This window comes from Phallusia mammillata, chromosome 7 (assembly GCF_965637545.1).
Source record: "Phallusia mammillata chromosome 7, kaPhaMamm4.hap1.1, whole genome shotgun sequence".
NCBI lineage: Eukaryota > Metazoa > Chordata > Ascidiacea > Phlebobranchia > Ascidiidae > Phallusia > Phallusia mammillata.
Window position 1 is genome coordinate 20546273 of NC_137258.1, and position 22212 is coordinate 20568484.

General features: G+C 35.7%; 4 protein-coding genes and 2 non-coding genes across 7 annotated transcripts; 1 reads left to right on the forward strand and 5 right to left on the reverse strand.

Moving 5' to 3' along the window:
- Positions 1-64: 64 nt before the first annotated feature.
- LOC145237102 (membrane-associated progesterone receptor component 1-like) lies at positions 65-2805 on the reverse strand. Its single transcript, XM_080099845.1, has 4 exons — positions 2474-2805; positions 1951-2116; positions 1735-1890; positions 65-1636 (listed from the first exon to the last, which is right to left on the reverse strand). Exons 1-4 carry the CDS (start codon positions 2591-2593, stop codon positions 1533-1535), a joined length of 546 nt encoding a protein of 181 aa, XP_079955971.1. The 5' UTR covers positions 2594-2805; the 3' UTR covers positions 65-1532.
- A 740-nt stretch (positions 2806-3545) lies between these two features.
- LOC145237100 (nucleoporin p58/p45-like) lies at positions 3546-8771 on the forward strand. The gene is made up of 12 exons (XM_080099843.1): positions 3546-3719; positions 3788-3862; positions 4530-4633; positions 6973-7177; positions 7248-7379; positions 7451-7573; positions 7634-7752; positions 7813-7895; positions 7956-8043; positions 8106-8258; positions 8323-8442; positions 8504-8771. Exons 1-12 carry the CDS (start codon positions 3655-3657, stop codon positions 8650-8652), a joined length of 1416 nt encoding a protein of 471 aa, XP_079955969.1. The 5' UTR covers positions 3546-3654; the 3' UTR covers positions 8653-8771.
- Positions 8772-8911: 140 nt separating this feature from the next.
- On the reverse strand, positions 8912-16842 carry LOC145237104 (ubiquitin-like protein 3). Its single transcript, XM_080099849.1, has 6 exons — positions 16687-16842; positions 16290-16371; positions 14751-14859; positions 12381-12467; positions 10686-10763; positions 8912-10420 (listed from the first exon to the last, which is right to left on the reverse strand). The coding sequence occupies exons 2-6, from the start codon at positions 16356-16358 to the stop codon at positions 10359-10361; spliced, it is 405 nt and encodes a 134-aa protein (XP_079955975.1). The 5' UTR covers positions 16359-16371; positions 16687-16842; the 3' UTR covers positions 8912-10358.
- Positions 16843-19101: 2259 nt separating this feature from the next.
- Positions 19102-22061, reverse strand: LOC145237103 (small ribosomal subunit protein uS11). Of its 2 annotated transcripts, none has more exons than XM_080099847.1 (5): positions 21979-22061; positions 21204-21358; positions 20708-20809; positions 19756-19892; positions 19102-19216 (listed from the first exon to the last, which is right to left on the reverse strand). In XM_080099847.1, the coding sequence occupies exons 2-5, from the start codon at positions 21350-21352 to the stop codon at positions 19149-19151; spliced, it is 456 nt and encodes a 151-aa protein (XP_079955973.1). In that variant the 5' UTR covers positions 21353-21358; positions 21979-22061; the 3' UTR covers positions 19102-19148. The 2 variants fall into 2 exon arrangements, with proteins under 2 accessions (XP_079955973.1, XP_079955974.1); XM_080099848.1 differs by lacking the exon at positions 21979-22061 and adding an exon at positions 21767-21935.
- On the reverse strand, positions 19555-19691 carry LOC145202747 (small nucleolar RNA SNORA16B/SNORA16A family). Its single transcript, XR_013853333.1, has one exon. It is a non-coding gene; the product is annotated as a small nucleolar RNA SNORA16B/SNORA16A family (small nucleolar RNA).
- Positions 20052-20189, reverse strand: LOC145202753 (small nucleolar RNA SNORA16B/SNORA16A family). Its single transcript, XR_013853338.1, has one exon. It is a non-coding gene; the product is annotated as a small nucleolar RNA SNORA16B/SNORA16A family (small nucleolar RNA).
- Positions 22062-22212: the final 151 nt, after the last annotated feature.

Genomic DNA, 22212 nt, shown 5'->3' on the forward strand with positions numbered 1-22212 from the left:
TGTCACAGACAAAAGACTCTAAACACTTGACCTGAAACTGATACTTCAAATCGAAAAGTGCGTATCCAGCAAATAAACCCAACTGTTTATTAGAAGCAAAACACTTGTGCCGTAAAACGGCTAACGGCGTCGATACACGGTATGAAAGGGTATCGTGCCTTTATAGCGGATTGTTATCTGTACAAACAAGGATATACATACAGTACGGAAGTCTAGAGACGCGGCGAATGGATTACAAAATTCCGGCAGCTAAACGATTGATAACCTTAAATTTAATGCGCCAATGCCGACGTTCCGTTCCAAGACTGGCTAGGTGAAAACCGACATAATCCATTGCAATTGGCTAACATAATGGCGCCAGAATTAGTTTGAAGCAGCAATTTTCCGGTGTCTTGTCTGTTTAATGCACAGACAGAGCTTGTTTATGCGCCATACATCGGCGGGTACTGTTTGCACAAGATGTCGATAACGGTGTTATTTGAACAAGATGATTTGATTTTAGATAGGTGTCGATTTGGAATTCGAAGGGGTAGTACAATGAACGATGATTTAAAACGTAAATCGGACGTGCTTTTCTGCCAAAGTGCCGATTTTACCACATTCGTGTCGTATCGAATGGCACTCACGTACCATAGCAAAATGCACACAAGCGTAAAAATGTACTAACAGTTGCAAAAATTACTTTACAGCCAATTACAACTGCCTTGTTTCAACATTTAAACAAACAGCATATGTGTTTCGTCATTATGTGTGGACACGTCACGCAAATGTCGAATTTTAAACATCATGTTAGCAGTGTAACGTTGACTAAGCATATTCAGGACCGTATGTTAAGTGTAATGCTCGTAACAGGATGTCAAACAACACCGTGTTTGCGGAAAAGTCCATGCGCTGACGTTAGTAGGCAAAAGGGTGTTGGTAAAACAAGTTTGATGCGGCCAACAAACGCAGGCGCACAGAAAGAAAACAAAAAGTTGCAAGTGGTGGCCCAACAGCTACTGCTTCAAAATTAAATGCAAAACCAGCGTCTTTGGGCCAAATTACTCACAGTGATTGAACCTAAAGTTCAGTTACAAGGTGGCAAAAATTGTGCGAAACAGCACATTTGGTTATCTCTGCTAGCACTTGTTGATTAATTATTACTAAATTTACTGTACAGCTTGGTTGAATGACCCATAAGCTAGAAGCAAATTACCCTGTTCCCAACTTGGGAAACTGGCAAAAATGCCTTTTTATGTTTTTGAGTATTTGACGCTACAGACTGGCAGCAATTATTGAGTGACAGACTAAATGTTGGATTAAACCAAACACATGCTGTACATGACATTTTGGCAATGGTTCATGACATACACGATAGAGTTTAAAATTATATGCATGTACACTTACTGTGCAGTTTAAGAAGCAAATCTGATATCAAAACGCAACTACCTCCCAGCAAGAGCAATTGTGCCCAGTGTACTAAAATAATTAAGGCAATGTTTAGGGCAGATCACAAAGCTCATCTGCCAGGGGGATAAGGAAGTACAGCAACATCAATCTTTCTTTTTATCTTTGTCTGCTTCGCTATCACTCATATCTGAGTAGTCGGTTGGCTCCTCTCCAGGTTTCAGCAGTTTGCCCACAAAATCATACTTTTCTAAAATTATCGCAAGCAGGAGGTTAAGAATTTGGTGTTTGGACCAAAGCACAGCATTTTTCCACTATGAAAAATACTTTCAAGAACACACTAAGTACCTGAAAATTGCATTTCCCATTCTCGCACACTTTCCATTTCCATTGCATTTAAATCACTTATATCATCATATTCATCTTTAATTGCATCTTTGTCCAACCTAAACTGTGCCAAACCACGAGAAGCATCCCGTCCGGCAAATACACCATATGGTCCGTCTGCAGCAGTTTTTAACTCGTTTCTCAACGAAAACATGGTTTTGAAAATCCTATACTAACCTGGACCATAAAATGCCTTTCCTCTGGTTACATCAAACACTTTTCCATTAACAGCCATTAATATTCTTCCATCATTTTTCACACCATCAAATTCCTTTAGTTCACTTATTGTCATGTCCTGTTGTTTAAGCTTCGGTAATCCAGGATTTGGGGGTGGGCCAAAGTCCTGAGGAAGTTTTTTGTTAAATTTAGTAATCTGGGAATGAGTGATTTTCAGGATTAAAAGCAAAAAAACACATATATGTGTTTAAAAAAAACAGTTTAAAAAAGAAAATAATGCTCAAATAGACAGGTGTAACTGATATGGCCCCTCAAATCATTGATGATTGCATAAGCGTTTGCCGAAACGTTAGAATAGTACAGCATATCACCTTTTCTGTCTATTTAGGTCTTTATTTTCCTCTTTTAAAGCAACATGTCATAAATATTTCCAAACAATAAGCAGGCACTACAGTACTATGAAGTACCATGAGGTAAATAAAGCTGAACACATCAAACTATAACACAAGTCAATCATTTTTACCTCTGTAGAGTTGCCTCTGACTATTTTATACAACAAATAGGCGCAGACCGATAGTAAAACAAGATTAATAGGATTGGTTACAAGACTAACGAAGATTCCTTCTCCACCCTCTTCACCCATTGTAGGACCGCAGTAAAACTCTTTGCGACAGAAGAAGTCTAAATGAAAATGCTGTTCGATATTACTGTAAAATCTAAAATTGATAAACAAATGTACTGCAAAAATATCAGGAAGCACAAAAACATACAGCGACCATGTTACAAAAAACAATACCAGTGTTAGGAAGTTTATGTGTAGAACATGTAACAATTTCCTGTTTATTATTTAATACTTTTTGACACAAATGGATGAAACAAATATCAATACACAGTTTTGACACAAATACAGGCAACAAAAAAGCAATATGGAATGTGAACTATTTTGTTATTATTATACAGCTACAAAAATATCTTTTCTATCTAGTCCTGACTTTTCTCAGAAACAGAAAGGCAAACTGCGGATGTTGAATCTTATAGTAAGCGCATAAACGACCACAATCGTTTAAATCGATAAGTGCTTAGTACACAACATGCAGTCCTAACTGTAAGGTTAATGCCGACTGCTGACCCTACGTACGCACATTTCTTCATCAACATGCATTTTTTGATTTGCTAGAACAGCATATTCGTAAAAAAACGCAACATGCAGTTCACAAACAATTTCTGCATCACTCTTTGCATTAAATCTTTGCATTAAGTCGTAAATCATTGACGTCATGACACTTTTTTTACACAGAGATAATAAGCAAAACATGTTTTTATGAATCAAGGATAAAAACATAAAAAGTCAAGAAACTTTTGTTTTACAATTTTTTGTCGGAAAAACAAAAAATAAAAATATAGGATACAATGTACAGACTGATACTTGTATTTTCTAACAACTTTAAAGCAGATCTAATCTTAAAAGAAACTGTTTCAAATTCAACAATTTTAGTGAATATTATTACTTACTGGATAAATTGTGTTAAAAATATTGTTATAACGTCGTTTTGTAGCGAAAAAAAGTAATAATATGGTTGTTTATGGTTCGTCGAATTTACCAAGTGAAGCCATGCGCATGTCGGATTGCCAGTCTTCAGCAAACCAAACCATTTAATATTTTTTAGAGAAAGAATTTTCGAAGTTTTCCTGTACAGTGTAGCAATGAATTTCAAAGGCTTTGGTTCTGCTGCAACAAGCAATTCTGGTTCTACAGGTTTTACATTTGGGTAAGCTCTATACTTTTATCATTTTTGTTTTAGAACAAAAAAATTGAGTTTTTTTGTATTTTTTGTAGAAAGACTCCAGCCACCACTGCGACAGGATTTGGCCAACAAACTGGCACTACTGGTTCAACTGGATTTACATTTGGGTAAATACAAATAATGGTACCAGGAAAAGAAATAGGGTGACACTAAAACGCTGAATGGGCGGGAGCGGGACGTCGCGGAACCGCTAAATATCGGGTAAATTGCTGATGGTTAGTGCTATTAGGGTTGGGTTGGGGTTTTATAATAGTACACAAATAAAAAAATGTCCCTGCCTAAAACTTATTCAGCTGTTTCTTGACATTCAGCAAAAACGCTTGGGCGGGAAGACTCCCTCGGCCGCTGAACGTTTCCCTCGGTCGCGGAAGGTATCCGGGCAAAAAAAATTATTTTTAATGATTTTATATTATAAAACCTTATCCCAACCTTAATAGCACTAACCGTCAGCAATTTAACCCGATATTCAGCGGTTTTCACGTCGCCCCGCCATCTCCTGCCCGTCCCGCCCATTCAGCGTTTTAGTGTCACCCAAAGAAATATGCCAGACTTGTTGGTTTAAGTTTTCATGTACTCTAGTTTTTTTTGTATGAAAGATAGAATTAAGATGACCCTTCATCCACTCTACCTTTCTGGTAGGCAAAAACTGTTGGCATATTTCTTGAATTGCTGTGATAAACAATGATCATTTTTTGACTCATAAAGCTATCTATTGTTAAGACACTGAGGCAGTTTAACAGTTTCTGAAATGCTCATATCCAAGATCTGTTTTAGTTCTACAGCAACCACAACAAGCAGCACAGGATTTTCACTTGGAGGAGCTGCCAGCACATCTGCAGGAACAGGTTTTTCATTTCCAACCAAAGGATCGACAACAGGTACCTCTAAAAATTGTGCAGAGAAATGACTGAAACAAAACATTTAGAATTATGGCAAGGTATCGCAGTCTGTTTGAATGAAATACATATTGTTTTTGTCCGTATTTTTTTTTTCTTTTTTCCCGTCTAACGCGGATTTGGTCAAGAAAGAATGGTTCAAACTTTTTCAAATTTACACACATTACAGATATTGATCTAAAGTTGGTCCATGTGAATTTTGACCCCGTTTGACCCCTAAGTTCACCCACAGCCCCCCAAAACGTGCAATTTTTAGCGCAGATTTGTTCCCACGTTTTGGTCAAGAAAAAATGGTTCAAACTTTTTCAAATTTACACACATTATAGTTGTTGGTCTAAAGATGGTCCATGTGAATTTTGACCCCGTTTGATCCCTCGGTTCACCCACAGCCCCCCAAAACGTGAAATTTTTGAAACGGCTATACTTGCTAAAGCAGATGATTCTGGAGTTTCATACTTTTTTGATTGGTACATTGCAGCGTATTTTAAAGTATTTTGTAACTTGAAGTTGTATATATCCATTTTCACCCCCTTACCCCCAAATGTTTGTTTGTTTGTTCACATGTTAATAAGGTCAGAAATACAAACTTAACCTGCTGAAATTTTAAACAGCTGTGGATAGGGTACTCCTTATCGGCTGTTAAAAATTTCAGTGCAATCGGCTCAGTAATAGTAAAAATATGTTTTTACATGCTGTCTTTTGTCAAATTTGTGCTCGCTCTGTGCACAGCTGATGCAATGGGAGTGATTGACGATAGTCGCGCATGGAAAAAATGCCTCTGCTTCACGCATGAATGCAGTCGCCACTTGACCATTTTCTCACTGGTTTGAATTAACATGTTACGATGTTAGTGATATTGCGCTGTAAACGTTAACGCTGCGGGGTCACGGCAGGGACAGGCGATGTGTATGACATCATGACTGTCTTGGCCTGTCGCTCAGTGCACAGCTGACGCAATGGGAGTGATTGACGATAGTGACGCATGGAAAAAATGCCTCTGCTTCATGCATGAACGCAGTCGTCACTTGACCATTTCTTATTGGTATTAAGATGTTACGATGTTAGTTATATTGCGCTGTAAACGTTAATCTAGGTCAACTTTTTCGTGTTTCGAAACGCAGAGCGACAACGCCTCACTATTTGTTACACCTGTGTAACCTAACTTCTCAAACTGAAAGCGTTAATAAAATTGTTTCAGAACAGGTTTTGGACATAAAAAGCCCAGCTAAGCAATCATATTGATGGTATGTAGAAACTTAACGGCGCCAGGGAACGCTATGTGTGGATTAAAAATCATAATTCAACCAACTCAACCAAAGCCAATTCAACCAATTCAACCAAAGGGCTGTGACTGTTACAAAACAAAAGTTTATAAATATTTCTTAAATACGTCAAATTTCATCTGTGCAATTCAAATTCTTACCTAGCATATGCATGCGCCATTCATCCTGTTACGAACTCAAAATATATGTGGGTGTGGGGACCCATTGGTTTTTGCTAGCAAAAACAATTATGTTATAACAGGCCACAAAGTATTGGTACCATACTGAATGTATCCATCAAATATATATCCCTTACAATTATAACAAATGGTGCGTAAATATGGCACAGTTTCTGTAAAATGGAATATATAGGAAAATCACTATTCCAGTTTAACAATGATTGTGCCCTATTTTTACTGTTACCAAATCGCATGTGCACATGTGTGGGGACCCATTAGATTATGCTTGCAGAAACAATTATGGTATAAAGTGCCAGGAAAAAGATAGGGACCCAATGAAATGTAGGTGCCAAATATATATCCATTATAAATATAGTAAATCAATATGTGATACATCGTTAAATATGATGTAGTATATATAAACTGGCAATATATAGGAAAACCACTATTCTAGTTTAAACTAGTAGCTGTTGTCTTTACTCCTTGCCACTTTATTTCTAAAAAAAACTCCCATTGACATCATTTCTCTTCAAAAGTTGGTTTTCACTAGGCCTTACTTTTGTGAATTTTCGACTTTGTAATTGTTGAGTGCAATTGTGCCTCTATATGTGTTTTTCCAAGCGAAAACTCAAATACCATTCAAAGACATATTCTGAATTTAGGGCTTCTGTATTAGACTAGACCAGGATTTCAAAAATTTAACTAGTGGTTAATTTGACTCACTTAAAGGGAAAACTAAGTAAGAATAAAAATTTAGGTTCTGTTGGATTAACATGTAACAAAAAACTCTGGGTTCAATTTTAGTGTGAAAATTTGCATTGGTAAATGACAAAAAAAATCAGAACGCATGGAATAAACATCATTGAATTCGCCATTACAGCCAGTTCAACAACTCCCAGCTTGGGACTGGGATCTTCTTTGCAACAAACCACAACAAAGCCTGCCTTTAAAGGACTTGGGGGAGTTGATCCAAGTGTTTCCACATCTAACAGCAATGGTAATGGTAACAAAAATGACACCATAAGTCAAGCTGTGAAAGAGCAAAATGTTCCAGACGAAATCTGCAAGGATGTCAAATCCTTCGAGTATGCATTATAGATTTTGTGCAGTCTAATTGTACTACCTGTGTATTAAAATCAATTTTCAATGTTTCAGGGAATATGTGACAAAACAGAAGGCAGAAAGCAATGAGGTTGGAAAATTTTCTGTCCATTCTTTGCACAAAATAAATGAAGAAATAGGTAGTCTTTCATCAGCTTTGGCTGTAATTTCGACAGCTGTCCAGAGGTAAGTTTATTACCACCATCCAATCAACCATAGTTACAAAACATTAAGTAAAACCATTCCCTTGTCCTCAGGAATAAATCGGCAGTGGATAAACTCCGAGCAGAGTTTGGTTCTCAGTTGTGCTACACAGAAATGGCCCAAAGGACGCAAGACATCCCACCAACATTGCAACATGAAAACACTGCCCCGCTTATGTTGGTCTATGTTAAATATTTTAAAATTGAACATTTGTTTAGAAACATATGTAATTTTAGGTATTTTGTTGACTTGGTCATGGAATTTGGAGAGAGTATGCAAATTTATCGACAACAAATAGAAGAACTTGAAAATCACCTGCATTCCCTGTCACAGCCATCCAATCTGACACCACAAGGTGGGTTTTCCCATTGTCTTTGCAACTGTTTCTGTCATTACCTTACCCAATGCTTTTCAGACATATCAGTTGCTCTGTGCAAAATGCAGGAGAGTTTTATTTCGCTTGCATCCAATCTTCACTCTATTCACGACAGTGTGAAGGTATGAAGGTTTTGTTGTGAAGTATTATAAGATGTATATAACCGTTACAAATTTTTTCAGCACATTAAAGAGCAATACCTCGCGTATCGTCATATGGTGGTAGGAGACTCCACGGATATCTTTGCTGCACAAAAGAAGACAAAACCAAGTATAGATTCTTGAACCAAATAAAAAAAACATTGTAAAAGAGATGTATTTTGGTCAATGCAGATTCTGTTAAAAGTCCTGGGTCCCAAGGCCCAGCACCCCTTAGTAACATGAGCAACATGGCTGCGCTGGCCATGGCAACCATGCTGCAGCAGCCCCAGCAGAACCAACAGGCCCCTCCTTCTCAAGGCTTGGTAAAGCCTGCGTTTGGCTCAGGTAGTAAAAACCAACATTAATTTACTGTTTTGTGCTCAAGCCAAACCCGGGTTTACTTACTTAGCTACAGGCAGTCTATTCGGTTCAACTGCTGCGCCTACTGGTAGTGGCTTGTTCGGGTCTACCAAGACAGGATCTACAGGATTTGCGTCTTCAAACCCCCTTAGACCAGCTCTAAGTGCAGGTAGGTTGATACAGTGTAACAATGGTTTCAATGTTTTCACCTAAAACGACTACACCCTCAGGATTTAACCCAGCGTCTAGTGGTGGAAGCGCATTCTTTGGCAACACAACCTTTAACTCGAGTGCTGGGGTTACATTCGGTGGGACTGCTTTGAACAAAACCTTCGATTTAAAGCCTCCACCCGCTGCAAGCAAAAGGAATCGAAAATAATGTTGTTTTTTGTTCGAATTATTTTCACTGCCCATTGACCTGCTGTCGTTTCCACTCCCTAGACTATTTTGTGCAAAATGTTTTTCATTTTATTAAAATACAACACAGTCACAACTTGATATTCACAGCAACTAGTATTAGGTTATGGTGGGCAGTTAATTAGACGCTTTCAGAGCCCCACATGAAGCATTATGTCTTGGATGAAACTATTGTACTGGAAGACTTGAAATCAAAAGTAGATACAACATATGGACCCAAGTAAAAACAAACGTTAATTTTATGACAGTTAAAAAAATGCATGACTAAACCGTTCAAGGTGTTGACCACTCCATTGAAATGCATGGGTAAATTTTACTTGTCAGACCTATATTATGCTTCAAGGCTGCACAGATTACCAAAATACAATAATTTACTAATTGAGTGTGTGTTAAATGCTGCTTATAGCACCTATGTACAAATATACTGAGAAATTATTTATCCATAATATCAGCAAAGGCATATTGGTACATCATGCTCAAATGGATAATTTTTTCAAAAAACAATAGACATGTGCCAATGCCACAGCTGTTGGAACATAGCACACAAAATAAAATTAAATGTACTGCACTGCTTCCAAGTTGACTAATAAAGGCTGTGCTGCACAAAAAAATAGCAACAAAGTCGCGCAAATCAGTCATTATATGAAGAAATGGAAATATTGAAAAAAACTTTACAAATCGTGTGAAAGTTGAACATACAACAATTTCAGGGAAATTTGCTTAAAGTGCTCGCAAATAGCTTCATATTAAGATAACCATGCCATGAAAATGGTGTTTCACGTGACATATTAGTACAACAGTTACTGCAGTGGTTCCCAACTGGGGAGGAATTTTAAAACTTGACAGGAGGAATTTACTTTTATTTGTACATGTGATTAGTAAATAGACACTTTGGCTCTGGAAATATGACCTGTGACGTTGATAAAAGACTGAATTTTAAATGGTCTTTGCATGTCTTAGCATCTACTATGTAGCATGTGGGAGGAATAAAAATGTTTTTAATTGTTAGGGGAGGAATCTGCCAATAAAGGTTTGGAACCACTGGGTTACTGTATCAAACGCCGTTTGTAGTGTTACAGATTTAGTTGAGAGAAACCAGCCTTAAAACAAACCAAACAAAACAGACCAAATTCCCCAGCAAATATGATTACAGTTTAGGGTTTAAAAATCTAAGACATAGTGCCAACAATTTTAATTCATATGGCTGATTTTAGAAACTTTTTGATATGTAAGCACAATTTTAAACTGCAGATTAATGCCCCAAACCATAAACCCGATTTTTCTGGTCCACTTTTTTGATGCATAAAGTTGTGGTCAAGTTAAGAAAATTTGTGAAACGCAATACAAGACTAAACCAATGCCTAAAAATTCTGGTTTGCATGCAAGACTGGTGCAAACACAGAAATTAATCGGTGCCACAAGAGCAGAAATGCGTAGTAAGGGCATGTGATGAACAATACAAAAAAGAATCAAAAAATCTCAACCACACATATCACTCTGAACAAAAACAGAGTAAGAAGATAGAACAATACACAAAAAGAGTAAATTGACCACCATGAGAATAATAATTTAACATGTTAAGTATGGGTTTACTTGACTGTCTGATGTTCTTGACATGGGGCCATGTCCAAAAATGAACCATATTGTCTTTTTAGTGCATCCATTGATTTACAAAATGCAACAACATAATTGACAACGTCCTTCTCGACTTTTTTCTCTGCTTCTTTGCTCTGTTGACAAGTAGCATGCATTTGAAAAGTATATGTATTTCTATAAGATACATATTTCTATCGCACCTATGTTAAGATTGTGAAATGTTTTAAAATGCAGGCAACTCCCAAAAGCATTTAAATTACAAAAATCTCATTATAAAACACAAATATGCACCTAGTCTAAAAATACAGTTTTTCCCTTTAGATGTTAAACAGGAAAAGGCAAATACAGGTCATACAATCATAAAGGTGTTGACATTTAGATCCTAGCTACACAACATACCTTGCGAATGAGGTTCTGGCAATGTTTCTCGGCATACAAGATGCATCACTGTCATTTTTCCAACAGGAATTTTCAAAGCTTCACAAAACAACAATTGAATAAATTAATGTACTGGTAAGGTTTAAAAGTTTGCCCTTTATATCCTGTCGTGTAGGTCAGTGCTTTTAACTGGTTGTCACACAATTTTTAATGGGTGTACCATATACAATATACTGTTGGCCAGGTATCACAATAGGCATGTTTATGTTTTAGTCCAGACTGACTGGAGTGTACAATACATGGTACAACATGTATCTCAATTGTACATAGCTTGTAAGTTACTATATTTTATTTGTGACGTCATAATTTATTATTTCTCACGGCAATCGTTGGTAAGTGTTCCTTTTGCAGTGGAAAGTGAATTGCAATTTACAGTTTTCACTAATTGTTTGCCATAAAATAAATGATCATGGACTTGCATTGTGCTTATCCTTATTCCTGATAGGACTACTGATTCAGTGTATTACAAGGGTGAATACGCATTTGTACACATTTTAAGAGAAACCTTAAAAGTGTGTACCAAATAAAAGGTTGACAAGCACTGCTGTAGATTACAATTTACCACTATAAACATTAAATATGCACCTAGTCAAAAATATATTATATACTTTCCAAACTACTTTGTATTCCCAGAATAAGTTTTTATTCTCTAAATGCAATTCCTAAGATGTGAACAATTATAGTTTCAGAACACAATTAGTAACTAATTGGGTATACTGAAGTGAGTTATAGTTCTATAACTTCTAAGTGAGTTATATATATATATATATTAGGCAATAATTACATACAGTTTACATAGAGGTGACTTGGTAATGTGACAACAATGGACAAAGTGGCTACTGCTGTAGACTGATAATGAGAGATGGCGTAAATTGTGACATTTATGTTGAACAGCTTTAGCAACTGTATGTATTAGCTTAACAAGCGAACAGAAAAGGTCATGTTTACACTAACAGGCAATATTGAACATAAGTAAATTCTAATGTTTATTTGCTATAATCAAATACTGAACAATATTATACGAGATAATGTATACAAAAATAATAGCCTAATGGATGTGACAAGTCAGAAACTATTTAATACTGGGTTGAAATATGTTAGCTTTCTGGACATAAATGTTTTCCAATCTGTGGATATAGTAGGAGAGGTTGAAATCTTAAGAATTTCAACAAAAATCATTTTATCAATACATATATTTGATATATACTGTATTTATACGATTGTAAGCCATGCCTTATAAAGTTTTTTACACTACCATTTAGGCGGTTTACATTCGAGGGCAGCTTACATTTTCATTTCATACTGGTATAATTTCAACACCCCTACTTTTTGACTTATTTAGCGATCACAATTCTCTTGCATGATGGATTTACATGTCAACAAACACTCTGATGGGTGATATTGTTTGGGTAACTAACAATTCTTGACAACTAGTTATACATTGTAGCAACAGGCAGAAAAATTATAAAACACTATTATCTAACTTCATGGGAAGTGGTTTACAATCAAGGGCGGCTTACATTATTTTTTTGACACCTTAAGCTGCGGCTTACAATAGATGGCGGCTTATAATCAGGCGTGGCTTACAGTCAAGTAGATATGGTACTGCTTTAAATAATGGCAATACAAGTCCACAGGACCAGAGACAATACAAACCTCCTAAAGTTGCATTTCCATGTAGAAATCTGCCTTGGTAAATAAGTCGCAAAACATCATGTGACGTTGCTGTGTCTTCGGTCCACTCTGCAAAGTAAACACGACAAGGGCTTGTTAAACATTTTAAAACACTGCACAACTGAAAATTGGACACACAAACACATTTGAAACCCACATTGGAATATGTAGTACTGGTACTAAACCGATTCACTAACAAAATGGTGTTTAAATAACATAAACAAAAACCATACTCCAAAGTGAAATGTTATTAAGTTTAAGAATGATTTTTGTGGAAAGGACAATAATGATTTGAAAAATAAGTCATTATATTTCACCACCGTGACTAAATACTATTTTGTGTGTCAGCAAGGTATTCAAACAAGCAAAAGAAGATCATTATATACTTTGTGATATATGACTTGTTCTAATTATATACATACACTTTGACTAAACCCTAATTCAAGCGCTATAAAAATGTTACCATTATAATGTACATGTGATATAAGGACATTTGAGTCATTTTGTAATCACATTGTTATAAGAATGCAAGCAGTGAGTGGTTCTTGCAAATTAAGATGTCTGCTTCCATTGATTGACCTACATTTTCTGCATGTTTGGTATTTACATACTGTATGTGACCCAGGCTGTAACTTGCAGAATGTATAGGACAACTGTTCACACTGTTAATGTGTGTAGAAATACATTGTCCAAAAACTGTTTGTTGCAGATGAGTTTAAACTTGCACTACAACAATCAAAATTGATAGGAACAAAATGGCATTTTGTGTGTGTGTGTTCAAAACAAAACTTTAAACCAATGGTTCTCAAACTTTTCAAACATTAACAAACTATAATTTCTTGTCATGTCACACACATCAGGCAAACAACACGAAAAGTTGTAAAAAAAGGTCAATTTGCAACTTTGTCTTGAGTTTTTTTGTGACAAATAAGAAAAAATAAGCTTTCAAATATAGTCATGCATTCTCACATTTTGTCAAGTGCTACTACATCACAGAAAGTTTGTACTTTAAATTGCAAATATTTCATGGCATACTTGGACATTTTTAATAGCACAGTAGTCTGCCATGGCACGCTTTAAGGTGTTAAGAAAGGCTAATTTGTAACATTACATTTTTTTATTAAAGTTTCATGTACTTTGATGGAAACAGTTCACAAAATCAAAAAATTAAGAACCAATACATCAATATAATACAAACAAATTCATTATGGGACTGCAGAAACAATATATCTCCTCAAGCATTTTGTTTCCTGTGGTATTATTATAATGAAGATAAAGGTTTGATACCGAAAGCAACAAAAGTGCTTCACCAATATACCAAAGCCTATTTGATGTGTTTGGCCTAATATAGGTTTGATCAGTTGCCTCATTGTAATACATGCTGGTGACCTAATCAAGACCTGCACCAGGCGGGTTATGCTGCTCTGCAACCTTTCATTACACAAGCCCTGTTGTTGACACAGGGGAATTTCAAGCAACAGCAACTATGTGTGGTAAATTAAGCAAAGGTAACATCACCAGAATCAACAAACTTAAGTATACCATGTTCAAAACAAGGATTTACTGACATGCTGATAAATTCATTTTAACCATGGGGATACAGCCATATTTTACAAAAATGCAAGATGGCGAATGTAAAAATAAACTGAACTTATTGTGATGGCAGTAAAGGAACACGGAACAACAAGAATCATTTAAGAAGCCATTTATTACACACAACATGCATTGTTTGCAATAATGATCAGCGATTTACTGGCAAACGATTGTGTGTTTGGCGTCATAAACAAGGCACTAGGTTGCAACTTTAGAGCCGTTTTGTTGCCACACCACCAGTAAGTTTGGTCAAACGAAAAATCGTTTTTGCTTTTTTCATGATTTTACAACTTTTTTTTGTACAAAAATAAGCAAAACGTCTACAGTGCCTATGGTTACAGTGGCAGTTTCTAGCTTGGTTAAACAATGACGTGTCTAAACAAGCTACCAAGGAACATGGCATTGAACAAAAAGAATGACAAAAGACAGCGAAACGTTTGGACCTAAAATTTGAACTCCCTCTTCATTAAAAAAACAACACTTGTCAAGCCTGTTACAGGTAAAGAAGCACCTTGCTAGCACAAGAACAACATGATCAAAAAACCCCGAAATTGTTTTTATTTATATTGTTTAAACACAGATGCTAGGAAATCCATAGAGATTTTCACACACAAGCCCATGTTTGGTATTATGTAATGGTGGCACAGCAAGCTAATGATTAACACCTAAGTGCATTTTATGTATGGTGGCTTCGCTGAACAAATACACAATGGAATTTAATAAACAAGTGCCAGTAAAGAGCATGAAGCAATCGAATACCTGCTGGCCAGTTTTCAAAAACATGCCTCGCGATATCAGATGCTGAATCACTGGGGTTAAAGTAAAAGGTTTGATACTGTCCGCTCACACGCAGCAACTTCAGGGCAATCTGTATGTAATAATACCATGTTATTATTTTGTTATTAAGTAAATCTTTACTTTTTGACACTGAAGTCCATCGGACATTTATTATAGGTTTTAAATAATATATACAGTATGTGAATGTAAAACTTTCAGATGATTTACAAGTTTAAACACAAAAACCCAAGTCATTGAGAAATTTAGATATTTTTTAATCATACAGTATGTGAATGTAAAGCAACCAATTAAATATCAAAAGGTTAAACAAAAATCACTTTAAGTTCAAAACCTATGGAAATATATGTGTTTCATTACACAACATCAAAGGTAAAGACTGGCAAAAAGTACAATACCAGGCTACGGTGACTCGCTAACAAAAGCTGTAATTCCCCAATGTTAACAAATGACCCATTTAACTACACTTTTCATCCATTTTCAGATTATTTTATGACCTATAGAGCAGACATGGGGTCGAATACATGCGTCCTGTATTCGAATACTTTACGAATACCTGCATGACTGTATTCGAATTCATGAATACTTTGGTAATTTTTGAGTGACAGCAATTCGAATGGTATTCGAATAAAACGAGTCAAGTATTTGTATTCATGAATTGTTGAACAAACGATAATTCGAATTGTATTCGTAAAAATGTAGTCATGTATTTGATTTTACGTATAGGCTATTACGTTGCCAAAGGCTGACAACAATTCGAATTGTATTCGTAAAAATGTAGTCATGTATTCGATTTTGCGAATTGTTACGTAGCCACAGGCTGACAACAATTCGAATGGTATTCGTACAAATGTGGTCATGTATTCGATTTTACGAATTGTTACCTTGCCAAAGGCCGACAACAATTCGAATTGTATTCGTAAAAAATATCGTGTATTCGATTTTGCAAATTCTTAGGTTGGCAAAAACCTACAACAATTCGAATTGTATTCGAATAAATTTACTCAAGTTTTGTATTCATGAATTGTTGGTTCAAAAGTTAACTTCAACTATTCGAATCGTATTCATGCACTATCGAACGAAAGCCAAAATCATTCGAATACAGCACGAAGGTGCCAAAACCTGTATTCGAATACGAATGGCCCCATGTCTGCTATAGACTAGTGAAACAAATTAGCAACATTTAGTACATGGAAAAACTGTGAAACTGAAATTATTTGTTACGTTTTACAAGCCTAGTGCAAAACTCGAGTTTTACTCGTGCCACCAAATGAGCTGACTATGCTTTCCTACATGGCACTTCAGGCAATTTTTAACAAACTTTTTTTCACAAGCACTGCGGAGATTTGCATTCCTTACATATTTTAACAGTTTGCATCACTCAGCATAAAAATTTAGCCTATTCAGTCTCAGTCCAGTGTTGCAATTATTGATTAGTTTTAATGAAAATGTAAAGGGAGAGCATTTGAAGTGACAAAACCAACCAAAAGTATATATAACTACCTTATCCTTTTTAATAACTGGAGTGTTGTTGCCTGGGGGAACAGATTCAGAAGAGGTATTGTCAGTCATATTCACAAGTAATCTAGAAAAAGAAGGTACAACTGTAAAAATAGATATATACTGGTGAATTTTGGTGCGTATTGTCTTGCAAAGATGAAAGTTGTAATGAGACAGGTGGTCAATCTCATTATGACATGAACAGGTGCTGTTCTGCACATCCAGATTTAACACTCACAAAAATCTTGTTTAAAACCGAAACAGCAATTTTAATGCCTACACTTAATTTGCTTACGGCCTCCATGTAACCTGCAGTAACATAAATCTATTTAATACTATCAATTTGTTAAAATATTTTTAGGACACTTATGGAACAATAAAAGAATTAAATATTATATACCTTCAATTTTTATGCCAAATTTCCAGTTCGGATAAGGCCTTTAACAATAAAATCCCATCCGAAAATTTTGCAATGCTCAAACCTATATAACGGTATGTTCCTCTGGTTCACCTAATACTATAGATGCTACAAATATGCAAAAAAAGGTTAAAATTGCTCTGGGAGACATTTTACTGGCGATCAAGCAAGATATGTTCATTAAAGTTGCGCTTTTTTCGCCAAGTATAACATTCTCTTAGTTATACACAAGTGACTGTTAATTTATGAAATTTTGTTATATCGGACAGAAGAGATTTCTACCTTGGACAAATGTGTAGTCCTAAATATGTTCTGAAAAAGCTGTTTTTTATTGCTATTCAAATCTTAAAGTGGTTGGTTTGATTATAGAAAATCACAACCAGTCAATTCCAGTTTAAAAGCTGTCAAATGTCTCAATAATGATTTAATGAGTCTAAACACACAGAAAATTGAAAACGGGTTCAAATGCATATTTTTGTGATTATTTGTAAAACTACTGAGACTGACATAAGAACTCCAAATGCTGTACAGGCGTTTTCGTCCACCAGGTTGCATATTTAACAAAAATGTCGTTCAACTGGTGTTAATGTTAAACAAAAATACTAGTTGTTTCTATCCATAACTTGTATTTTCGCTGACGTTTCGTCCACCAGAACGGTAGGACTTCTTCAGAGCAATGAATGACGAATGCAAGCAAACACCAGTTGAACGACATTTTTGTTAAATAAGAACTCCACACAGATACAGTAAGAATGGGGTTATTTTGTGTATTTTGGCCAGACAGAATTTGTTTTTGCTACACAACATGTAAATATTCCTCAAAAAATTACTGAATATTAAGCATTATTTTTTTCTCATTACACATGAAAAGGTTATATCTGGACAATTAAAACCAAGCAAACTTAGCATATAATATCCTTAGATCCATCTTTACAATACTTTCAATGGGGATTTTGTGAACGTGAAGAATTTCCTACAGATGCTGCAAACATATTTTCCCAACAAAACCTTAATTTGACCCAAAACAAGGCGCCACAATAAAAACTTTTTCTGTTTTTACTGCCCCTTGTCGAAAAACCTCAAAGTGTGTTACACAGAACTTTCAACAAAGTTTATGTCCATTGTTGTTTTTTAACTTTTAAAAAATTGGTTGATCACTAAATGTAAATAAAGCTTAATTTTAACTACAGCAAAACTTTATGAACATTTATACATCTCAAACAATAAAGGGTAAGAGAAAATGCTGTTTGATGGCTTACAAATATCTTGACAAAAAAACCAACCAATTTAACAAAAATCGAAGGGGCAAAAACGTATATTTCATTCTCTGTTTATAATTTACTGAAACAGCTGCCCAAATCGAAAACTGCCTACGCACGAAACTAAACCTCATTGATTGATAAAGGTATACACAACACAACTCGCAAATCCAAAACAGGAAAAGAAAGGAATCGATTCGTTGTCATATCGTATGAGTGCAGCGTAAAATTAAACAAAAATGAAGTGACGATTCTTCTGATTAAATTTGAATTACGTAATCACATTTTAAACTTATGGACAATATTTTACACAGTTCAAACAATTTACAAAATTTAAATCTTGCGAGTTCACATGCAAATTCGTTTGATATTTGTTTGTTTCAATCAAAAAATGCCAATTTCAGGTCATGGACCACCAGCCCTATTAAAAGGATATCGTGGCGTTTTGTTCTGCCTGTAAGCAAAACGTACACAACAAGAATTATTGCAAATTATATTTCTTTACAACACAATTTCGGGATTTACATAAATGATTTTATGCATACGTTATTTATTCAGTTGATCACCAAATATAGTGGATCGCGCGAACCACTCGAAAAGCCATCATGGCCCACTTGTTGAGAACCACGGTCCAAGTGTAACCGAAAGAAGCTGCTTAGGCTAGTGAATTGCACATAGTTTGTTTTAAAAATGCCTGTTTATGTACTAAGAACTTTTTTTAAACTTGGCGAATCAGTCAGTGACGATGCACCTACATCTTCAACAAAAATTCTTTCAGACCGGAATTGTGCTTCTGAATTTACGACTGCGTTGAGTAATTCACTTGGTTTGTTACGACTAATTTCTCCTGTATACTTTCTAGATTCAAGTTAATTCGCAATGACAGTTTGCAGACTTACTACATTTGCGCAAAATACCGGTACTTTTGATATTCTGCTTGTTACCAGAGACTCCTTTTTTGCCTAAACAACACCTTTACAACTGAATTTACTAATTAAAACTGCATATAGCGGAGACAAACTCAATTTACATTTCACCATTGCCAATACCATGTAAATGCGATGCTTTGAGGCATGTTTTCATTGCCCTAATCTGCATTACATCTGTGATTAAGCAGCTGGAAGAAAACTTGACGACATTGTTCGGTTCGCGACGTTTTAAATTTATTGTAGGGGCCTGATGCGGTTACAAACGGCGACCACGTCGTCCACCCTTTCGTCTTGTGCTGTCGGATGGTATTGGCGTAACATCCTCTGCAAGAACCAGAAATGGTTATTAGTTCAAAGAAAAAACTGTGGGTGATTCAAGGTCGATCTTTTGAAACCAAATTTCGGCATGAAACCGCACTGAGTACATTAGGTATTTTTGTACACCAATTCAAAAGCACTGCAGAGCCCTAATGTGCATAGTGTTTGCAAAAAGACTAAAACAAGACAACAGAATGATCTAATTCAAATATATAAGATATGAGAAATTTGTCTTGCAAGATATACCATTACCCTAATTAAGGCGCCTTTCGTTGTATTTACTATAAAAATTGCTGGAAGAGCAATACTCGTTTAAACAGTATGATCTGTCGTTATTTATTATGTACTGTTGTCACTGCTTGTGATGCCAAAACCACACAATATCAGTAGTCCAGCGACCGTCACAATGACCTTTAGTATTGGTCGACTTTTGACCAGACTGAAGTGGAAAAACTGCAGCCTGGCTTCGATACAGACCATTTAAAAATGAATTATGATTCATTATGAGCACATCATTAGACTTCAAGACAAAACACCTAACATACCAATACGTCCAATTTTCATGCCAGATCTAGCCAAAGCTCTCAGGGCACTTTGGGCACCAGGTCCTGGAGTTTTAGTCCTTGTTCCACCAGTAGCTCTCAGTTTAATGTGAAGTGCATTGATGCCAATCTCTTTGCATCTGAAATTCATACACCAATTCAATACAGTCAACAAGCTTGGATTATAAGTGCTTTGTAAGTATTTGTTGCAGAAAAAACAAATATGGCACAACAAATGTGTTTTTGAGCACAACAAAGAGCATTATCCAGCTTAGTTTTTTGGTATCATTTTTTATAAACAATGTGGTTGCAGTTTGTGATGCCAATTTCATACAGAACGAAACAAATCAGCGACCGTCACAACAACATTATGATGTTGGTCAGCATTTGACCACACTGTAGATACAGACCACAGAATGGCTTCGATAGTGACCATTATCAAAACTATAGGGTGCCCAATCTTTTAGCTTTTTCCACCAACAGCTGCAATATCTATTTGTTGATAAATTACAGCATTAAAGAGTTAGCTTAGCGTGTATCTTATACACATAACACAATAGCCATTCTTCCAAGACCGAAGTCCAAATTGATGTCCTACTTTATTCACAAATTTGAGTATTTTCCTGATTTTTATTAACTGACAACAGTTTCTCTATTCATTGCTTGTTTATTGTGCATTATTTGTACACAATCCAACAAATAGTCTGATCCGTATGGCTCGATGTGTGTAATATTTTTTACAGACCAAACCAAACTTGACCCAATTTTAAGTCCAGTAGTTAACATAGTATTAATCCATGCAGGATGACAGTACATACATGTACTTTCTTGTAGCGGCTGCAAAGTGAGCACCCCCAATCAAGACCGACTGAACGCTGAATGTGAACTTGCACAATGACATTCATTTTTTTAACAACTTTCCCACTGTTTTTATTTAGCTGCACACATAAACTACCTTGCAGCAACATCTTGGGCAGCCAACATAGCAGCATAAGGGGAAGCTTCATCTCTGTCAGCTTTCACTTTCATGCCTCCAGTTACCCTGACAATTGTTTCTCTGGATAAAAAAGAATTTCAATTTAAAGACATTATTTCATCTAAAGATTACATTACTATTTTTTGGGGGGTGCCTAGTGCGAGAAAGCACTAAGTAAAGATTTTCCACATAAATCACAAAAAACAGTTTTAGTGCTTGCGCAAAACATTACTGGAGCAGCCAGGTTTTAGGCCCACATAAAATGGGATTGTTGACAAAAAGAAGTTAAAAACCACTTGGCTGAAACACTGGGGATTCTCATAGTTACCACAAAAGGTGGACACAATCTGCTATTTTACCTTAGTGACAATGTGCATTACAAATACATGGGACATTTCAACGGTTGGTAAATAAAAAAACAGTTGTAAACAAACATCATTGGCATAACCAGTAATAGAAAAATTGAAGCACTTACTTTCCTGACAAGTCTGTCACATGTACAAATGTGTCATTGAAAGAAGCATAAATGTGAGCAACACCGAAGACATTTTCGCCCTCTGCAACTTGAGGGCCGAGCTGCACGACTTCCTCAACTTTTTCGGTCTTCGCCTTTCTTGGTGCCATGGTGCACTAAAATAACAAAACATAAATGTCAAGCAATTTTGAACAAAAGTAGCAAACTTTGTGGCAAAATAAAGTTCAAACAAATATATCTTGATTTTTGTAAAAACTCCTAATCTAATAACACTGGTACACAAACATAATTTTATGAGCATTGTCCTTTCCAACTCATTTCTAGATTTTATCAATGTGTAATGCATACTTAAAACAATTTAAATCTTTACTGCAAAATAATAAATAGGGTCCTTCCAAGTGTTTTATTGACAAAACAGTCCAATACTAATTTTTTAGCATATTAAGCACTAGCCATACAAATTACAAACTCAATGAAAAAATGCGCATGGTTCGGTCAAGTTCTGCATGTTGCAGTAACTATTGTAATTTCTTGAAAAACTTGCAGATAAAGTGAGAATATACCAATCCTCCTTAGCATCTTTTACTTAACTGTTGGTTCGGCCTACTGATTAAATGACAACATTTACACGGTTAACAGCACACTTTACTGCACTAAATCAATGTAAGCCTAACTGAATAACTTTAAACTGATTTGAAAACTTCGTACTGTACCAATCTGGCTGAAATTAGCTGATTTTCGCAGATATTTTACCTTAACAAAAATCTTTACTTACCAGCAGCGGTGATCAAGTAAAAAGGCAGCATGAATTTCGCATGGTATCCTGCTTGACAAAACATTCGCACAGCGCCACTTGCTGGCTAATATATATTCACAACACGCTGTCAGTTGTTTTCAATATCATTTTTGCTCTATTGTGGTGAGATAACTTTTACAAAATTAAAGTCATTTTTAATATTTGATCAGCTTTTTACTAGCAAAAGTGATGGACTTGCGTGATAATCTCATA